General features: G+C 43.7%; 2 protein-coding genes and 1 long non-coding RNA gene across 5 annotated transcripts; all 3 read right to left on the bottom strand.

Moving 5' to 3' along the window:
• On the bottom strand, positions 1-2,254 carry LOC134127710 (uncharacterized). Its single transcript, XR_009956204.1, has 2 exons — positions 861-2,254; positions 1-809 (listed from the first exon to the last, which is right to left on the bottom strand). It is a non-coding gene; the product is annotated as an uncharacterized LOC134127710 (long non-coding RNA).
• Positions 2,255-3,163: 909 nt separating this feature from the next.
• On the bottom strand, positions 3,164-7,668 carry LOC119222857 (ADP-ribosylation factor-like protein 8A). The gene is made up of 7 exons (XM_037479806.2): positions 7,233-7,668; positions 5,939-6,019; positions 5,726-5,799; positions 5,452-5,545; positions 5,023-5,090; positions 4,669-4,739; positions 3,164-4,350 (listed from the first exon to the last, which is right to left on the bottom strand). Exons 1-7 carry the CDS (start codon positions 7,353-7,355, stop codon positions 4,298-4,300), a joined length of 564 nt encoding a protein of 187 aa, XP_037335703.1. The 5' UTR covers positions 7,356-7,668; the 3' UTR covers positions 3,164-4,297.
• Positions 7,669-8,020: 352 nt separating this feature from the next.
• Positions 8,021-16,224, bottom strand: LOC119222851 (tyrosine-protein phosphatase non-receptor type 7-like). Of its 3 annotated transcripts, none has more exons than XM_037479796.2 (11): positions 16,029-16,224; positions 13,237-13,419; positions 12,733-12,913; positions 12,553-12,637; positions 12,383-12,462; positions 11,016-11,153; positions 10,779-10,940; positions 10,467-10,642; positions 10,197-10,310; positions 10,029-10,113; positions 8,021-8,976 (listed from the first exon to the last, which is right to left on the bottom strand). In XM_037479796.2, exons 2-11 carry the CDS (start codon positions 13,335-13,337, stop codon positions 8,866-8,868), a joined length of 1,233 nt encoding a protein of 410 aa, XP_037335693.2. In that variant the 5' UTR covers positions 13,338-13,419; positions 16,029-16,224; the 3' UTR covers positions 8,021-8,865. The 3 variants fall into 3 exon arrangements, with proteins under 3 accessions (XP_037335693.2, XP_037335694.2, XP_037335692.2); XM_037479797.2 differs by having other exon boundaries at positions 8,022-8,976; positions 12,553-12,634; positions 13,237-13,422; XM_037479795.2 differs by having other exon boundaries at positions 8,024-8,976; positions 13,237-13,422.
• Positions 16,225-16,531: the final 307 nt, after the last annotated feature.

A 16,531-nucleotide genomic window follows, 5' to 3' on the forward strand; every position in this document is an offset into this window, starting at 1 on the left:
TTAATGTTTTTCATCATAGTATTTAATTGGTATCTTCCACAAGCATTTCTATTAAAACACATTATATCTATGGAATAAAACAATAATGTACAGTAACCAGCTCAGCTTTATATCGCCGCCAAAACATAACACAATCCTCTGCAGGATGAGAACCGGAGGGCTCAATCAAAAAATACCTACAACTTTAGACTTCAACTTCTTTATTTTATTATTTAGGTTTGATAAAGGAACTAGAAACTCAGTTAGTTTGTACACAACTTTAAAGAGGCTTTTGTAGAACTCTACAAAAGCCTCTTTAACCTTATAAACTTGTTTCAAGGTCAAAGGTACCGACTCTCAGTAATCTCCACTAATGTGGAGGATTGAACTACTTAGCAATTATTTACCTTCCAACAGTCAGGGTCAAACGTCTCGTCACAATGATCTTAGTTATCATCATTTTATTGGTAAAGCTGAATCGAAAATAACTTGTTTACTTTGTCTGCGTGGGTGCGTAAACAGAAAGAGACAAGAGCCAATTAGAACCGAGCAGCTAGGGGTCACTTCCTGGTTCGGATTAAATAAATGGAGGAAATAAAAAGAGCAAATATCTGGCGGAATAGAAACAGCTGGCTCTACTACTTCTGTCTGATCCAGGAGAACATTGGGGTAGAGACACCCGGCTCTACGCCTTCTGTCTGATCCAGGAGAACATCGGAGTAGAAAAACCTGGCTCTACTACTTCTGTCTGATCCAAGGAGAACATCGGAATAGAAACACCTGGCTCTACAACTTCTGTCTGATCCAGGAGAACATCGGAGTAGAAAAACCTGGCTCTACTACTTCTGTCTGATCCAAGGAGAACATCGGAATAGAAACACCTGGCTCTACAACTTCTGTCTGATCCAGGAGAACATCGGAATAGAAACACCCGGCTCTACTACTTCTGTCTGATCCAGGAGAACATCGGAATAGAAATACCCGGCTCTACTACTTCTGTCTGATCCAGGAGAACATCGGAATAGAAACACCTGGCTCTACTTCTGTCTGATCCAGGAGAACATCGGAATAGAAATACCCGGCTCTACTACTTCTGTCTGATCCAGGAGAACATCAGAGTAGAAAAACCTGGTTCTACTACTTCTGTCTGATCCAGGAGAACATCGGAATAGAAAAACCCGGCTATACTACTTCTGTCTGATCCAGGAGAACATCGGAGTAGAAAAACCTGGTTCTACTACTTCTGTCTGAACCAGGAGAACATTGGAGTCGATTGAGGGTTTCAAAGGGTTTTCCTCAAATCCTTCTGATAGATCAGCCCGCTGAAGATTTTCATCAGAACACCAGATGTTCTCCTGAAGCATCTCTAATGACAGATCCGCACGCAACAAAGAAGCCACTTCCCGCTCAGATGGCTGCTGTCCGGATGCAATGAGAACAGAGAGACGTGTGTATAGATCTATATCTATACAGATCTACACTCACCGGCCACTTTATTAGGTACCCCATGCTAGTAACGGGTTGGACCCCCTTTTGCCTTCAGAACTGCCTCAATTCTTCGTGGCATAGATTTAACAAGGTGCTGGAAGCATTCCTCAGGGAGTTTGGTCCATATTGACATGATGGCATCACACAGTTGCCGCAGATTTGTCGGCTGCACATCCATGATGCGAATCTCCCGTTCCACCACATCCCGAAGATGCTCTATTGGATTGAGATCTGGTGATTGTGGAGGCCATTTGAGTACAGCGAACTCATTGTCATGTTCAAGAAACCAGTCTGAGATGATTCCAGCTTTATGACATGGCGCTTTATCCTGCTGAAAGTAGCCATCAGAAGTTGGGTACATTGTGGTCATAAAGGGATGGACATGGTCAGCAACAATACTCAGGTAGGCTGTGGCGTTGCAACGATGCTCAATTGGTACCAAGGGGCCCAAAGAGTGCCAAGAAAATATTCCCCACGCCATGACACCACCACCACCAGCCTGAACCGTTGATACAAGGCAGGATGGATCCATGCTTTCATGTTGTAGACGCCAAATTCTGACCCTACCATCCGAATGTCGCAGCAGAAATCGAGACTCATCAGACCAGGCAACGTTTTTCCAATCTTCTATTGTCCAATTTCGATGAGCTTGTGCAAATTGTAGCCTCAGTTTCCTGTTCTTAGCTGAAAGGAGTGGCACCCGGTGTGGTCTTCTGCTGCTGTAGCCCATCTGCCTCAAAGTTCGACGTACTGTGCGTTCAGAGATGCTCTTATGCCCACCTTGGTTGTAACGGGTGGTTATTTGAGTCACTGTTGCCCTTCTATCAGCTCGAACCAGTCTGGCCATTCTCCTCTGACCTCTGGCATCAACAAGGCATTTCCGCCCACAGAACTGCCGCTCACTGGATGTTTTTTCTTTTTCGGACCATTCTCTGTAAACCCTAGAGATGGTTGTGCGTGAAAATCCCAGTAGATTAGCAGTTTCTGAAATACTCAGACCAGCCCTTCTGGCACCAACAATCATGCCACGTTCAAAGTCACTCAAATCACCTTTCTTCCCCATACTGATGCTCGGTTTGAACTGCAGGAGATTGTCTTGACAATGTCTACATGCCTAAATGCACTGAGTTGCCGCCATGTGATTGGCTGCTTAGAAATTAAGTGTTAAAGAGCAGTTGGACAGGTGTACCTAATAAAGTGGCCGGTGAGTGTATATATTTTTAAAACGTAAATGCTTTGAATCTTTATCTTCACTATTGACAACATGAAGGATATTTCTCACGTGAGCAGCTAAAGGAGCACCAACAGGTAAATAAAGAGATTAAGTGGATGTCTTGAATCACGTCGCTACGGTAACGGCAACATTGATAAACATCCGTCTGAGTCTACGGGTCAAAATCATTTTAGAAATTAGACATCCAACTGTGTTTTTTATGTCGTGAGAAATATCCAAATTTTAAGTATTTATAATGTGTATAGAATTATAATAAGAATTCACGTGGACCGTTTCAATTTCAAACTGGAGTAGATTTGTCTTGACTTTAGTTCCTTTCTACTATGAATAAAATTCATACTTTCATTTCTGAAATGAATGAATATGAAGTTACATTGTAATGATTAGTTATAATTATTATGGTCAAGAATCATTCAAATGAATCAGGAGGAAAAACAAAAGGCTGAAAACGTGTTAAATGGATGAATTTTAAAATAAACATTTAATATGTGGGGATCCAACGGTTAATTATTACATGGTGTGTGATCACGTGACACTCGAGGTCCAATCAGCAGGCGCCTCAGAGCATGAAACACTGACCTCTGGTTCACATCCAGAGAGTAAAAAAAAGAAAAACATAATACAAAAATAACAATATAAAACAAATAAGAATAAAAAGCTTATTACAGAAACAACATTTCTCCCTCTCAAGTTAAGAGTACCACTTCCATTAAATCTGGACACACCAGGTTATGTCACAATAACAAGATTATTAACATTATTCTTATTAATATCTTACAAAAAAAACAAACAGTGCAATAAAAAGTTTTTCTTATCCCAGGCGACGGGGGCGGGGCTTGGCAGCAAGGAGAGAGGAAGGAGGTAACATCCAAAAGTAAAGGAGGGTAGGAAAGGACAGAGGGAACACAGAGGAGGAGGAGCTTGTGGGGATGACATGAGGAGCAAACAAAGGGGGTGCGGATGGATGAACATGTGGAGGTAGAAGGGGAACCATGAAGGCAGATCCGTGAGGGGGGGGGGCGGGGGGGGATGCACCGATGGCTCGGGTCAGAGGCTCAACTCGTAGCTTCTATCCAGAGACGTCTGTCAGACTCCTAAATAAAGCTTTGACTGCTGTGCAAATGAAGCCAAGGGTTTTGTAGTGTGACCTGTGATGTCACAGCAGGAAATGACTTCACCGTGTGTCCTGTGGGTTCTCAGCGAGATCTCTGAATCTCCGTCTTCTTCTGTGGTTAATGCTTCTGATCCTCCTGTGTTACTTTGACAGGAGCAACGCCGTCCTCTAAAAATCAATATAATCAATATAAATCTGGTATTATCAGCATGTGTTCAGAACCGCCTCTGCAAGAAATCAGAGGAAAAGAGAACAGAGAGAAGAACTAAGAAATGCGTCGCGCCACGGGATCGAAACAGGAAATGGATCGAGAGGCTTTGAGTCTATTGGCTCTGAAACGGGGAATCAACGCATCTGGAGGGGGCGGAGTCACAGGGGGAGGAGGAAGGGTAGATGGGAGGGGTCTGACCAAAGAGCAAGTGTGTGTAAGACAGGTGGTTGTGGCCTGTTCTGTTGGGGGTCAGGTGGAGGGGCGTCTGTTCTCAGGAACTCCTCTTAGTCCGGGAGTGTTGGATCAACCACTGGAGGGTGATGTCTGCAGCGTGTGGGACAACAAACAAACAGCAAGTTGTTTTCATTGGTTAAGCCCAGAAACAGCTGACGCTATATAATAAACAATTCACTGACGATCGCTCAATAATCAGTAGAATCACTGATGATGACATCATTAGCAGCACCGCTAGCGGCTAACAGCTAAAAGGTTCACTTCAGTAACGTCATGATGCATTCAGGCTCTGATCGACTGAGAACGTCATCGTGATGTGTAATCACACCAAAATAAATCAATGTTTTCACATAAATATAAAATAGATACGAGATGCATAATAATAGGTTTCATGTGAGTGTGTGGTACCGATATTGTCTTTCTCCTTGCAGGAGATGGAGTAACAGCAGATCTCTCGGTCCTGGATGGCCGACAGGTTCCTGATTCAAACATAAAAAAATTTAACATGAAAGCTTTTGCATCATGTTGATGTACTTCTACTATATAAACTTCTCCATTATTGTACTTTTTACTGCAACTAAGGAATGAAGTTGCATTGTAATGGATTAACGCAAGAGTTTTATTCAGATCAATAATGAAAAGTACATATGAATGCAAAGTCATCAGACAGATAGTGATAATGAGTTGATGAACACATGAAAGCATCACTAATCACAATGCAATTCGTTTTGAGGTGATTAGTTACGTTATTATGTTACTCACATCCTCTCTATGAGCTCCTTCTCATCCAGAGCTCCTGGTAGGTCCCTCTTGTTCCCCAGAACCAGAACCTGGAGCCCACAGGAGGCGAGAACACACATATAAAGGATTCACAAAATTAATACTCCACAGGAATACCTGAACATAGAGACACCTTTTATGTCCTAACCATTTGAATTAATTGTTTTTTTTGGTGATAACCTCGATGGAAGAATTGCACTAAATAAGAGAACGAGTCCAGGAGGATTTAAATCATTTCTGATAAGCTTTGAAAAACAGACAAATCAAGATCAAGGATCAATAAGAAGCTGTATTGGCTTTGATTAGCTCAGAGTTCTAAGAAGTGACTGCCTCACATTCTCTGGACTTTTCTTGAATCTGTGAAGTTGTTGTAAGTTCTGATTAACTCGGTCCGGCTCCCAGTGCTCTTACCGGGATGCCCTGCAGCTGCGGTTTGTCCAGCAGGTTGTGGAGTTCGTTCTTGGAGGCTTCGATCTTCTCTGGGTCGGCTGCGTCCACCATGTAGCTGCAAAGGGACAAACACGACATCATTTAAAAACACAAGACGGTTGTAGAAGTTCTGAATGTGTCCTCTGGGCTCGACTGTGAACCGCATTAAAGAACAGATGGAAGTTGTAGAACATCAGCCTGTGTCCCCCGTCCACGTCCACCTTCTCGGGTCCATCAGAGGGACACCGCCACTTACACGATAGCGCTGACTCCTCGACAGTAGCGCTCCCACATGCTCCGGAACCGAGGCTGACCCCCGATGTCCCACAACTACAGACACAGAGCAGACATATTCTGGAGTCCATAGTAAACAACACTTACTGTAAATGATCTCATTAGGAGTCAGAATGAGAAAACCAGCAATAAATAATCAGAAACTCATATTCATGAGAAGAATGGAACTACCAACCTTGATGGTGACGTTGCCCTTTGTGATCTTCCTCATGTTGAATCCAACTGTAGGAATCATGTCTTCACTGAACTGGCCAGACTGACACACACACACACACACACACACACACACACACACACACACACACACACACACTTTGCCTTATTGGAGGATTTGGTTTATGACAATAAAGGTCAAAGGCCAGGGAGGGAAACTGGGCTGTATTTTATTTTACAGCTGCCCCCAATACCAACAGTCTTGTTTACATGCTAAGCTAAATGCTAACAGAGTCCTGTAAGCTTCAGTAGTGGAATACGGGACCAACACACAGCGACTTAGTGATCTGAGAATGAGATGTTAGATACAACATTGATCTTTGGGTTATGACACAGCTGAGCTAAAGTCACTGAATGCAGCGTCACTGTAACTTCATCCGTGCATGGGTGAGCTCGATGCTCATTGGTTACAAGTCTTTAAGACAAATTCCTTGTACATTGGACATATTTTGGTAATAATTCCTGATTATGTCACATGACTCAGGAGATTAAGTCAGCCTTGCTGTTGCTTCTCCTAATGGTTGTTAATGTGATGCTCCAGGTTTTGTGTACTAATACAAATGTTATGAAAGTGAGATTATATTTGTCATTTATTGCAAATACAGTGTTTTAGAAATAGCAGATGATCAGAGACATGTAGAGATGCATTGAAGTGGGTTTAGAGAGCGAGGAATTTGTCAAAAAACTATATATTGATAGAGAAAAAGTCAAATCTATGTTAGTCACTCAATGTGCACACGGGAAGGAGATGCTGGATTCAGCAGGAAGGTCACCACGACAGGATGGAGGCGATCGATTCTCCACCTCCAGAACTGCCGACCCCCACCCTCGGCTTCATCACCACGGGGTTAATAATACGCCCCCCCCCCCCCCCCCCAAGAAACCAGCCCTCCATTATTATGATGAAAACATTCACATTTCATGGGGTTTAAAACGTGCAGGTGTGACAGCAGATGTGCTCATTTCACACGTTACATCCGGTGCAGAAGTGATACGTTGACCAGTAGCAGACTGAAGCTAACGCTACGTGCTGAGCACAGCTAGCTTAAAGTGGTTGATTGTTAACCATATCGCCGGTGCGGAACACCGAGAGCTAACGTAGCTCACCTCGCCCCCGCCGGGGATAACAATGGAAGCAGCCAGACGCTAGCTAGGTAACAACTAGCTACGGCGCTAGCAACAATGGACGCAACCAGACGCTACCGAACTGACAGCTGTGGCGTTAGCACACCGGGAGCTAGCCCCAGAACTCTTACCGCTATCACGTTGACGAAGGTGGTCTTCCCCGAGTACTGCAGCCCCACCAAGGTCAGTTCCATCTCCTCTTTCCAGAAAAGCGCCTTGAACCAGTCCAGCAGTTTGTTGATTAGCGCTATCATCTTTTCTTTTTCTTTTTTGTGTACGTTCCGAAGCTAACGCTAGCTTGAATCTCCTGCTACGGCTAGGTGGCTAAGCTAGCTTGCTAACGCCCCGACAGTCGGGTGTTTTTCGGGGACACTGACAGTCACGGTGACGACCGCGGGCGGTTACAGCTTCGCAGAGGACACCGGCGGACTCGTGATGAACCGAGGTGGATGTCGAATGAGTCGGTGTTTTCGGGCTCTAATGTCCGTGGTGATGTTTACTAGCTACGCCTTTTCCTACCAGCTCCGTCCAGCTAGATTTCAGACCGGCCCACACATCCGGCTACAGACCTTCAGAATAAAAGGTCGACGTAGGTTTGACCAACTTCAGTCTAAACATCCTTTAGTCGTTTAATTAGTTTTTAGGAAATAAATATTATATGTTGGTTATATATTACTTTCCTTCACTTGATATCTTAAAATCAGTCAAATTGAAGACTTTCAATTTGAAGATCTGAGTTAAATTATTTTAAATGTTAACCTTTTCTAAATTCCCAATTCTTGCACAGAACTGTAACTGACACCTTGTGAATGTATTTTTTTCATATTGAAACCTTGACTAAAACACTAACAAACTGTAGCACATAAATTGTACTTTTAATGGCACTTATCTATAACATGTTTTAGACGAAAATTGTTGTTCTGAGTTTGTATCTCTACGGTTGAAATGAAATTATTAAAATTAAATTAAAAGTCACTTTGGATAAAATCTAAATGTAATGTCATTTAATGTAATGTTTGTTATGGAATGTGAACTGACTTGATCTCTTCTACGTTCATTATGAAACACAGAAGGGAAAACCGGTTCTGCAGTGAGTCCGGTGTGTTTTTAACGTTGGCCTTACTTCCGGTTTGGGTGGGGTTTGTGGAGGAAAAGGAGTAGAGGGGGGTAGGGCAGACGTGCTGCCCCCTGGTGGTCACTTCACTGTAATGTTTACTAATTCTACTGCAGTAAAGTGAACCTCAGGGATGTTTTTATCAGTCCCCAATAACTATGGACAATGAAGGAAGGTTTATTTATAAAAAGAGTGAACATCTTAATTCTCCCCGCCCTGTGTGGCCATTAAACGCTTTCATTACTTTTTATCACGTCTTTCTAATTAATTCAGTTGATGCTTTAACAACTAGAAGGAGAGGTGCAGTGGCAGCGTCAGAAGGTTTAGGACGTTTAAGGCAGAAATAGAAACTCTGCTCCATCAGCGTCACGTGATCAGTCCTTCAAGAGTCAGAATTATTTATTTATCTTCAATTTACGTCAAAAAACCACATTTGATTTGATTTGACTCAACATTTTCCCTGTTGTGTTTTTTCCTGCTTTGTTCTGCTCAGTTTTCTGAGTCCAATGAGGACTTTCGGGGTTCTACGGGTTCTCTTTGCTCTGAACCGGTACTATATATCCAGTTCAATGTGGTGCAGGGGGTTCCATCTCTCTGGTTCTGTTATTGACAGGAGTTTGGTCTCCTGCTGGTTTTGAGGTCCAATGTCATTAGGTGTCAACGTGCCCTCGTTGGTTCTGCAGGTTTTCGCTCCGTGTGTTGCTCAGATGGAGGTTCTGTAGCTGGATGATGACTTGGTCATCTCTGTTCTGGTTCTGCTCCTGGGGAAGAAGAAACTCTGCTGTTACAGAAGACAAAGTCCTCACATCTAGGCCACAAAAGGTTTGGTGACCTTCCTCCATGGTTCAGAGAAAGATCGAGGCTTTTATTTGGAGGAATGCGTTCTCTTTATCAGATAACATAGGCCACAAAACAAATCCGGACAAGAAGTGAAGGAAGAGAAGATGCCAGGAAACACCCATCCAATCAGAGCATAACCTTAATTTAGAGATCAGTTTTCAACAAACACAGTGATGAAGATCTAAAGCAGGAAGATAAATATCGGCAATAATCTATAACTGTTCTGTTTGTTCGCATTAAAAGACAAAACTTACAGCGTCATTCTGTGTAGTGACCAGCAGGGGGCGACTCCTCTGCTCCCATAGACGTCTATGAGGAAATGACTCTACTTCTGTGTAGTGACCAGCAGGGGGAGACTCCTCTGCTCCCATAGACGTCTATGAGGAAATGACTCTACTTCTGGGTAGTGACCAGCAGGGGGCGACTCCTCTGCTCCCATAGACGTCTATGAGGAAATGACTCTACTTCTGTGTAGTGACCAGCAGGGGGCGACTCCTCTGCTCCCATAGACGTCTATGAGGAAATGACTCTACTTCTGTGTAGTGACCAGCAGGGGGCGACTGCTCTGCTCCCATAGACGTCTATGAGGAAATGACTCTACTTCTGTGTAGTGACCAGCAGGGGGCGACTCCTCTGGTCCCATAGACGTCTATGAGGAAATGACTACTTCTGTGTAGTGACCAGCAGGAGGCGACTCCTCTGCTCCCATAGACGTCTATGAGAAAATGACTCTACTTCTCTCTTGATTTATTCCCTCAGTAAACATTGTAAACATGAGTTTATGGTCTCAGTCTCTAGTTTCAAGTCTTCTTCAATGCAGCATGATGTTCATTTAGTGAATGATTGTCCATTTAGAGTCAAACAGAGCATGAAGCAGGGGATGCTTTAGGGCGGGGCCTAACGCTGATTGACAGGATTAACCAAAGACCTACACGGCATGGTCACTTCCTGTTCACTGGTTGTGTGCGTGTACCTGGCAGTGTTGTAACTGGTGACTGTACTGGGCCAGTGTGGAGTAGAGGAACTGGTACTGCTCTGTGGTCTGGATCATGCCCCCCCTTTACAGGACGGAGAGACAAACATTACTCCAGAGACGGAGACACATCCGAGGCGGATACCAGAGAGGACAGGTGAGTCTGACCTGTCCAGTCGGAGCTGGCAAACCGTCTCCAGGATGTCCACCTGTCCGCTGTCTCTGAGCTGCTGGCAGCCAATGCTGCTGACGATGAAGCAGCCGGTCCTCCCGATGCCGGCACTGAGAGGACGAGACACCGGGACATTAAAACCAGGACCTCCACATGTCAAACCTACATCACGGCTTAGAACATTAATCGTTCTCCACAACTAAGATGTGCTGTTAATGTAAAAAGACTCTCCTCACATCTCTGATTATAACGGATGAGGAACCAACCTGCAGTGGACGACCACAGGGCCTGTGATTGGCTGAGAGACGGTTGGGAGGAGGGACTGCTTGTATGTCTCCACCTCCTCCACCAGTCTCAGTAGAGGAGCGGTGCATTGTGGGATGTGGTGGTCAGGCCAAGAGGTGAACCAGTAGTGTCTGATGGGACGACACTCTGAGCCGAGCTGAACACACACACACACACACACACACACACACAAATACACAGACACACACACACACAAACACAAACAAAGAAGAATAAAGTGATGTAAATACTAAAGTGCATTATTTGAGTAAATGCTTTTACTTTGGCGGTACCTGGATCTCCATATCGGTGATGGTGAATCCGTCTTTCATTTGGCTATCTCTTACTCTGAGGAAAAATCTGCCGTAACGTCCCGTGTCTCCTTTCTCTTCCTCCTCCTCCTCCTCCTCCTTCCTGCTCCTCTCCATTGGCTGTGGCCAGTACAGCTCGCATTTCTGGAAAAGAACCCCGTGCACACTGTGAAGACAAGCAAGAAAGGAGGAAGGAGAGGAGGGGTCATGTCTCCTCACCTCGTTCTTCTCCTTCAGTCTTGTCACCATGACAATGATGCTGCTCCTTTCCTGCCACACCATGTCCCAGAAGTCCCCCACGGTGTGCAGCATCGGCCCCTGGGTGGCGATGAAGGCTCTGGGAGCTCCTCTGTAACCCTGTAGAAGAGAGACTGGGTCAGACCTGCTACCGATCAATCAATCAATTATGCAACCAATCGAGCAACCACCTCCCAAAATATCAACCCACAGACCATGTGTGCGAAGGCTGTCTGAGGATCCATGAGATGAGGACAGAAACTAATTAGTTTTAGCACGACGGAATACATCATCAAGATATTCAGAGTGAGCTCCCAGCATGCTCAGCGAGTCTCTCTTTAAATGGTTTCAATGTGGTCTAAATGACATCTTCAAATAATGACACAATGAACAATGGAATCAATAAAGTGAATAAAAGATGGTGACTTTGAGTAGCTGATCATGATGAGCAGTGAGGTTTACATCTGCCAAAAAAGAAATTGGTTGAAGAAACCCCCAAATTGTTCAAATCCCTTTTGTTTTGAAAGCAGACCACATCCTCGATCAGACAGGAAGTAACCTACCTGTTTGTCAATAACAACAATCACATGTGTTTGTTTTTATTTGTATGTATAAAACATACAAATACAAACATGTTTGTAGACGTTGTTACACATCAGGAGGATCTGTGGGGGAGGGATGCGTAGGTGGGGAGAGGAGGGGGAGGAGGGGGAGGAGGGGGTGCGTGTCACTTCCTCTCTTACTTGCTGTGGTTTTCCTGGTTGTCAAACTCCCACACTGACGAACCGATATTTCAGTTTCTGTTTGTTTAACTGTCCGACACACACACACAAACACGCACGCACGCACGCACGCACACACACACACACGCACACACACACACACACACACACACACACACACACACACACACACACACACACACACACACACACACACACACCTGTCCTGTCATTAGTGGGTGAATGATGTCATGTAGTGTTAAAGCGCTTTGAGTGGTCAGAAGACTAGAAAAGCGCTGTACATACAAGTCCATTTACCATTTACACACACACACACACACACACACACACACACACACACACAGTCTCTAACAGCTCTCTACTCGTTGCTCTATCGCACCCATATACATTTTTTAAGTATTAGTATTTAGATTATATATTAGTATTGATTTGTGTTTATTTGTTGGTATAAAAGTGTTTTGTAGATTAGGTTTTAAATGAAATGATCACAGAGCGAATCTAACTCAAAAATCAACTTTGATCCGATGTGGTGAAAAGTCGTTAGATCTAAGAGGAAGAGAAACAACCACAGCTCCATCCTCTTCCTTAGTGTGAACAGGCTCTGACCCTGATGTAGTTGGCGTTGATGTAGCGGTCTGACCCCGCCTCCTCCTCCAGGCTCCTCAGGACCACCCGGCTCTCAGGGTCTGAATAGTAAGCAGCAAACCACAAAGGTGACAGGTTAGAGCTGCCACTGGTTCCTGCTGGTTCCTGCTGGGCAGGACGACCTCACTCACTGGGAAGGATGGTCTTGTATCGGTCTTTGATCATGTGACCTGAGACATCCAGCTCTGCGGCGCTCACAAAGTTTGGGGGGATCTTCTGTGGGAGCGAAGGAGGGGGTTAAAATGAACACACGTGTCTTCTCCCACAGATCTCATGTGAAGATGAAGACAAAGATGAGGGTGAAGATGCACCTGATACTCTGCATTCAGGGCGCTCGTGTCCTTGGCGGCCTGCTGCAGCATCTCGTGGTTGAGCGGTCGGGTGGAGGTGTGGAGCAGGTGGAGCCACACCTCCTTCGGGGTGGAGACGGCACACACGGGCTCCGCCCCAAGGCTACTGACGTCCAATAGCAGGGAGAGGCTGGAGCCCCGCCTTCAAAAGAACAACCAATCAGGAACGGGATGATTGCGCATATTTCTGTAAGTTATTGTTATATTTTGTTCTTCTCCTTTTTAAGAGCATTTGTGGGGAGATATTTATTTTTAATAATAAACAATATTTTTTACATGTGAAAATATTTGTAATAAATGATAATGAAAGCAAAGCGATTTCTACAGAATATATTATGTAAATATTTTGTGTGGTTGTTCTTTATTTTCGTGTATTTAAGAGGTGTTTGAAAAGACTGAACAACAAACAAACAGATTTAAAAGCATTATTAGAGATTCAGGTGTGTGTGTGCGTTTAGTACACACCTCTCCTGCAGGCGGACTGAGGCTTTGCGTGGGGGTGTGGTCATTGGAGGGGGTGTGGTCAGGTCCTCAGAAAGAGGAGAGGCTAAGCGAGCTGCAGACATACTGACAGTGTGTTTCTGTGTGTGTCTGCCTGTGTTTGTGTGTGTGTTACAGTAGTCCTGAGCTGGTCATCACACCAACATGCTGCTGGAGAGAGAAGACAAATAATGTCAGTCCATCATGACATGATGCCATTAGAGTCTGACCAATCAGCATCAAGCCCAGCTGATGGTCAACACCACCAGTGGACTGGACTGAGGAGGACGTAGAGAAGCTACCTACTTCTCTGCTAGAGGCCTGTCAATCATTGTGTAGCCCCGCCCTAAAGTTTAGTAAAGAAGTCTGACATCAAGACTGAATTTTTGATGTGACGGCAAAACATACAACGTGTGTGTGTGCGTGTGTGTGTGCGTGTGTGTGAGTTTCAACATCACACTGAAACGTTTCAGTGTGTCTTCATCAGAGTTTCCTCACAGCAGGAAGTCAGCTCGTCCACACACACACACACACACACACACACGCACGCACGCACGCATTCACACACACACACACACACACACACACACACACACACACACGCCCACACACACCAGCGGTTGTTGTGTCTATTAATTATATATGTTAGGGCTGTCCAAGTGAATGTGTTTGTTTCCTTCCAGTATGTGTTGACCCCTGACCCCTGAAGCCCTTGTGCTGCAGTCAGTTAGATGCAGAGAGTTGTTTGCATCAGAAGTAAAACAAACAGAAGAACTGAGCAGAGGACGTCGTCCACATGTCAGAAGGGGAACGAGTGGCAAACGAACCACTTAATGCACTGCTATGCTAAGCTAGCTGCTATGCTAAGCTAGCTTGAGTTTCAATATTTGAGATTAATTAGTTTGACAGCCTTAATATTTATATACATGTGACCTTTTCAGGTATGCAAGAAGAGGCCTAGTCAGTCAGTGTCCATGGTCTTCATCACAGAGACCCCGTGAGAGATGTGATTATACCAGAGAATGGGCAAAAATATATCAAAATGTATTTTGACACAAGAAAATACAAATTGGCCCTCAAATAAAATGTAATGACAATATACTGTATATATATGGAAATACAATTCTAAAACTATTGGTTTTCATTATTCAAGACATGAATAGAGACAATGAAGACAAGAGACAATGAATACAAGATGAGAGGCAATAAAGACAATGAAAACAAGACAACAGACAATGAAGACAAGAGACAATGAAGACAAGACTAGGTAGAATGAAGACAAGACTAGATACAATGATGACAAGATAAAAGCCAATGAAGACAAGACGAGAGGCAATAAGGACAATGAAAACAAGACAACAGACAATGAAGACAAGACAAGAGACAATGAAGACAAGAGGCAATAAAGACATGATGAGAGACAATGAAGACAAGGAAAACAAGACAACAGACAATGAAGACAAGAGGCAATGAAGACATGATGAGAGACAATGAAGACAAGGAAAACAAGACAACAGACAATGAAGACAAGAGGCAATGAAGACATGATGAGAGACAATGAAGACAAGGAAAACAAGACAACAGACAATGAAGACAAGAGGCAATGAAGACATGATGAGAGACAATGAAGACAAGGAAAACAAGACAACAGACAATGAAGACAAGACAAGAGACAATGAAGACAAGACTAGAGGCAATGATGACAAGATAAAAGCCAATGAAGACAAGACGAGAGGCAATAAGGACAATGAAAACAAGACAACAGACAATGAAGACAAGACAAGAGACAATGAAGACAAGAGGCAATAAAGACATGATGAGAGACAATGAAGACAAGGAAAACAAGACAACAGACAATGAAGACAAGACAACAGACAATGAAGACAAGACAACAGACAATGAAGACAAGAGGCAATGAAGACATGATGAGAGACAATGAAGACAAGGAAAACAAGACAACAGACAATGAAGGCAAGAGGCAATGAAGACATGATGAGAGACAATGAAGACAAGGAAAACAAGACAACAGACAATGAAGACAAGAGGCAATGAAGACATGATGAGAGACAATGAAGACAAGGAAAACAAGACAACAGACAATGAAGACAAGACAAGAGACAATGAAGACAAGACTAGAGGCAATGAAGACAATGAAGACAATGAAGAAAAGACAACAGACAATTAAGACAAGACAAGAGACAATGAATACATGATGAGAGACAATGAAGACAAGACTAGATACAATGAATACAAGATTAGAGACAGTTAGGACAAGACTACAGACAATGAAGACAAGACTAGATACAATGAAGACAAGATTAGAGACAGTTAAGACAAGACTAGAGACAATGAAGACAAGACTAGATACAATGAAGACATAATGAGAGACAATGAAGACAAGACACGGTAAGGTGTCTCAAAGTAACTAGTCTCACTTTTTAAATAGTAATTTTTGGTTAATAAATAATATTTGAATGAACTTCATTGTTGTACGCTGTTGATCTTCCCGGTAACAAGAGGGAGAATTAAATAACTCAGGTACTCTTTAAGTTGTACACTTTTAGAAGACATAGTTGTAATTTGCTTCTAATCTTGCGTATCTGGTTCATATAAATATAAAACATTTAACATGTTATTTTCCACTTGATAAAGAAGTGATGACGTTCTGAGAAAAAAGAGATTCATGAATAACATAAATATAAATATTCACATAACAAAAAGCTTTCGATTTAAAGTTCTCTTTTAGGTGACCAATTCTTTGTCTCCCTGTTCCTCACCTCCTCGTGTCTCCCCCGTCTATCCTTCTCCTCCTCTTTAGTACGGGTCTCCTTCGCCTCGTCCTTTTCTCTCATCTGTTGCTTTCTGTCGTCTTGTCTTCACTTCTGTCTTCTTCTCCGCCACTTCCTTTTTACTGCACCCACCCACTCACTCATTACCACACACACACACACACACACACACACACACACACACACACACACACACACACACACACACACACACACACACACACACACACACACACACACACACACACACCAAGGTTATGGTCCCCTTCAGACCACACGCCACCGGCTCTAACACAGTGTATGAGTGTATTTGTGAGTGTGCATTTCACAGTGGGGCTGTATAAACTAATGTCCCCCCCGCTCCGTCAGGGAGGCTAACCCGCTAGCACTATTAGCCGTCGCCATAGAGACGTCTTCTACTGTTATTGTGATTTAGTTGTCGACCGTACATTTCTCTTTACTATTGGTTCATTTAATGTCTTTAAGCTGGA

Source organism: Pungitius pungitius, chromosome 1 (genome assembly GCF_949316345.1).
Source record: "Pungitius pungitius chromosome 1, fPunPun2.1, whole genome shotgun sequence".
Taxonomy (NCBI): domain Eukaryota; kingdom Metazoa; phylum Chordata; class Actinopteri; order Perciformes; family Gasterosteidae; genus Pungitius; species Pungitius pungitius.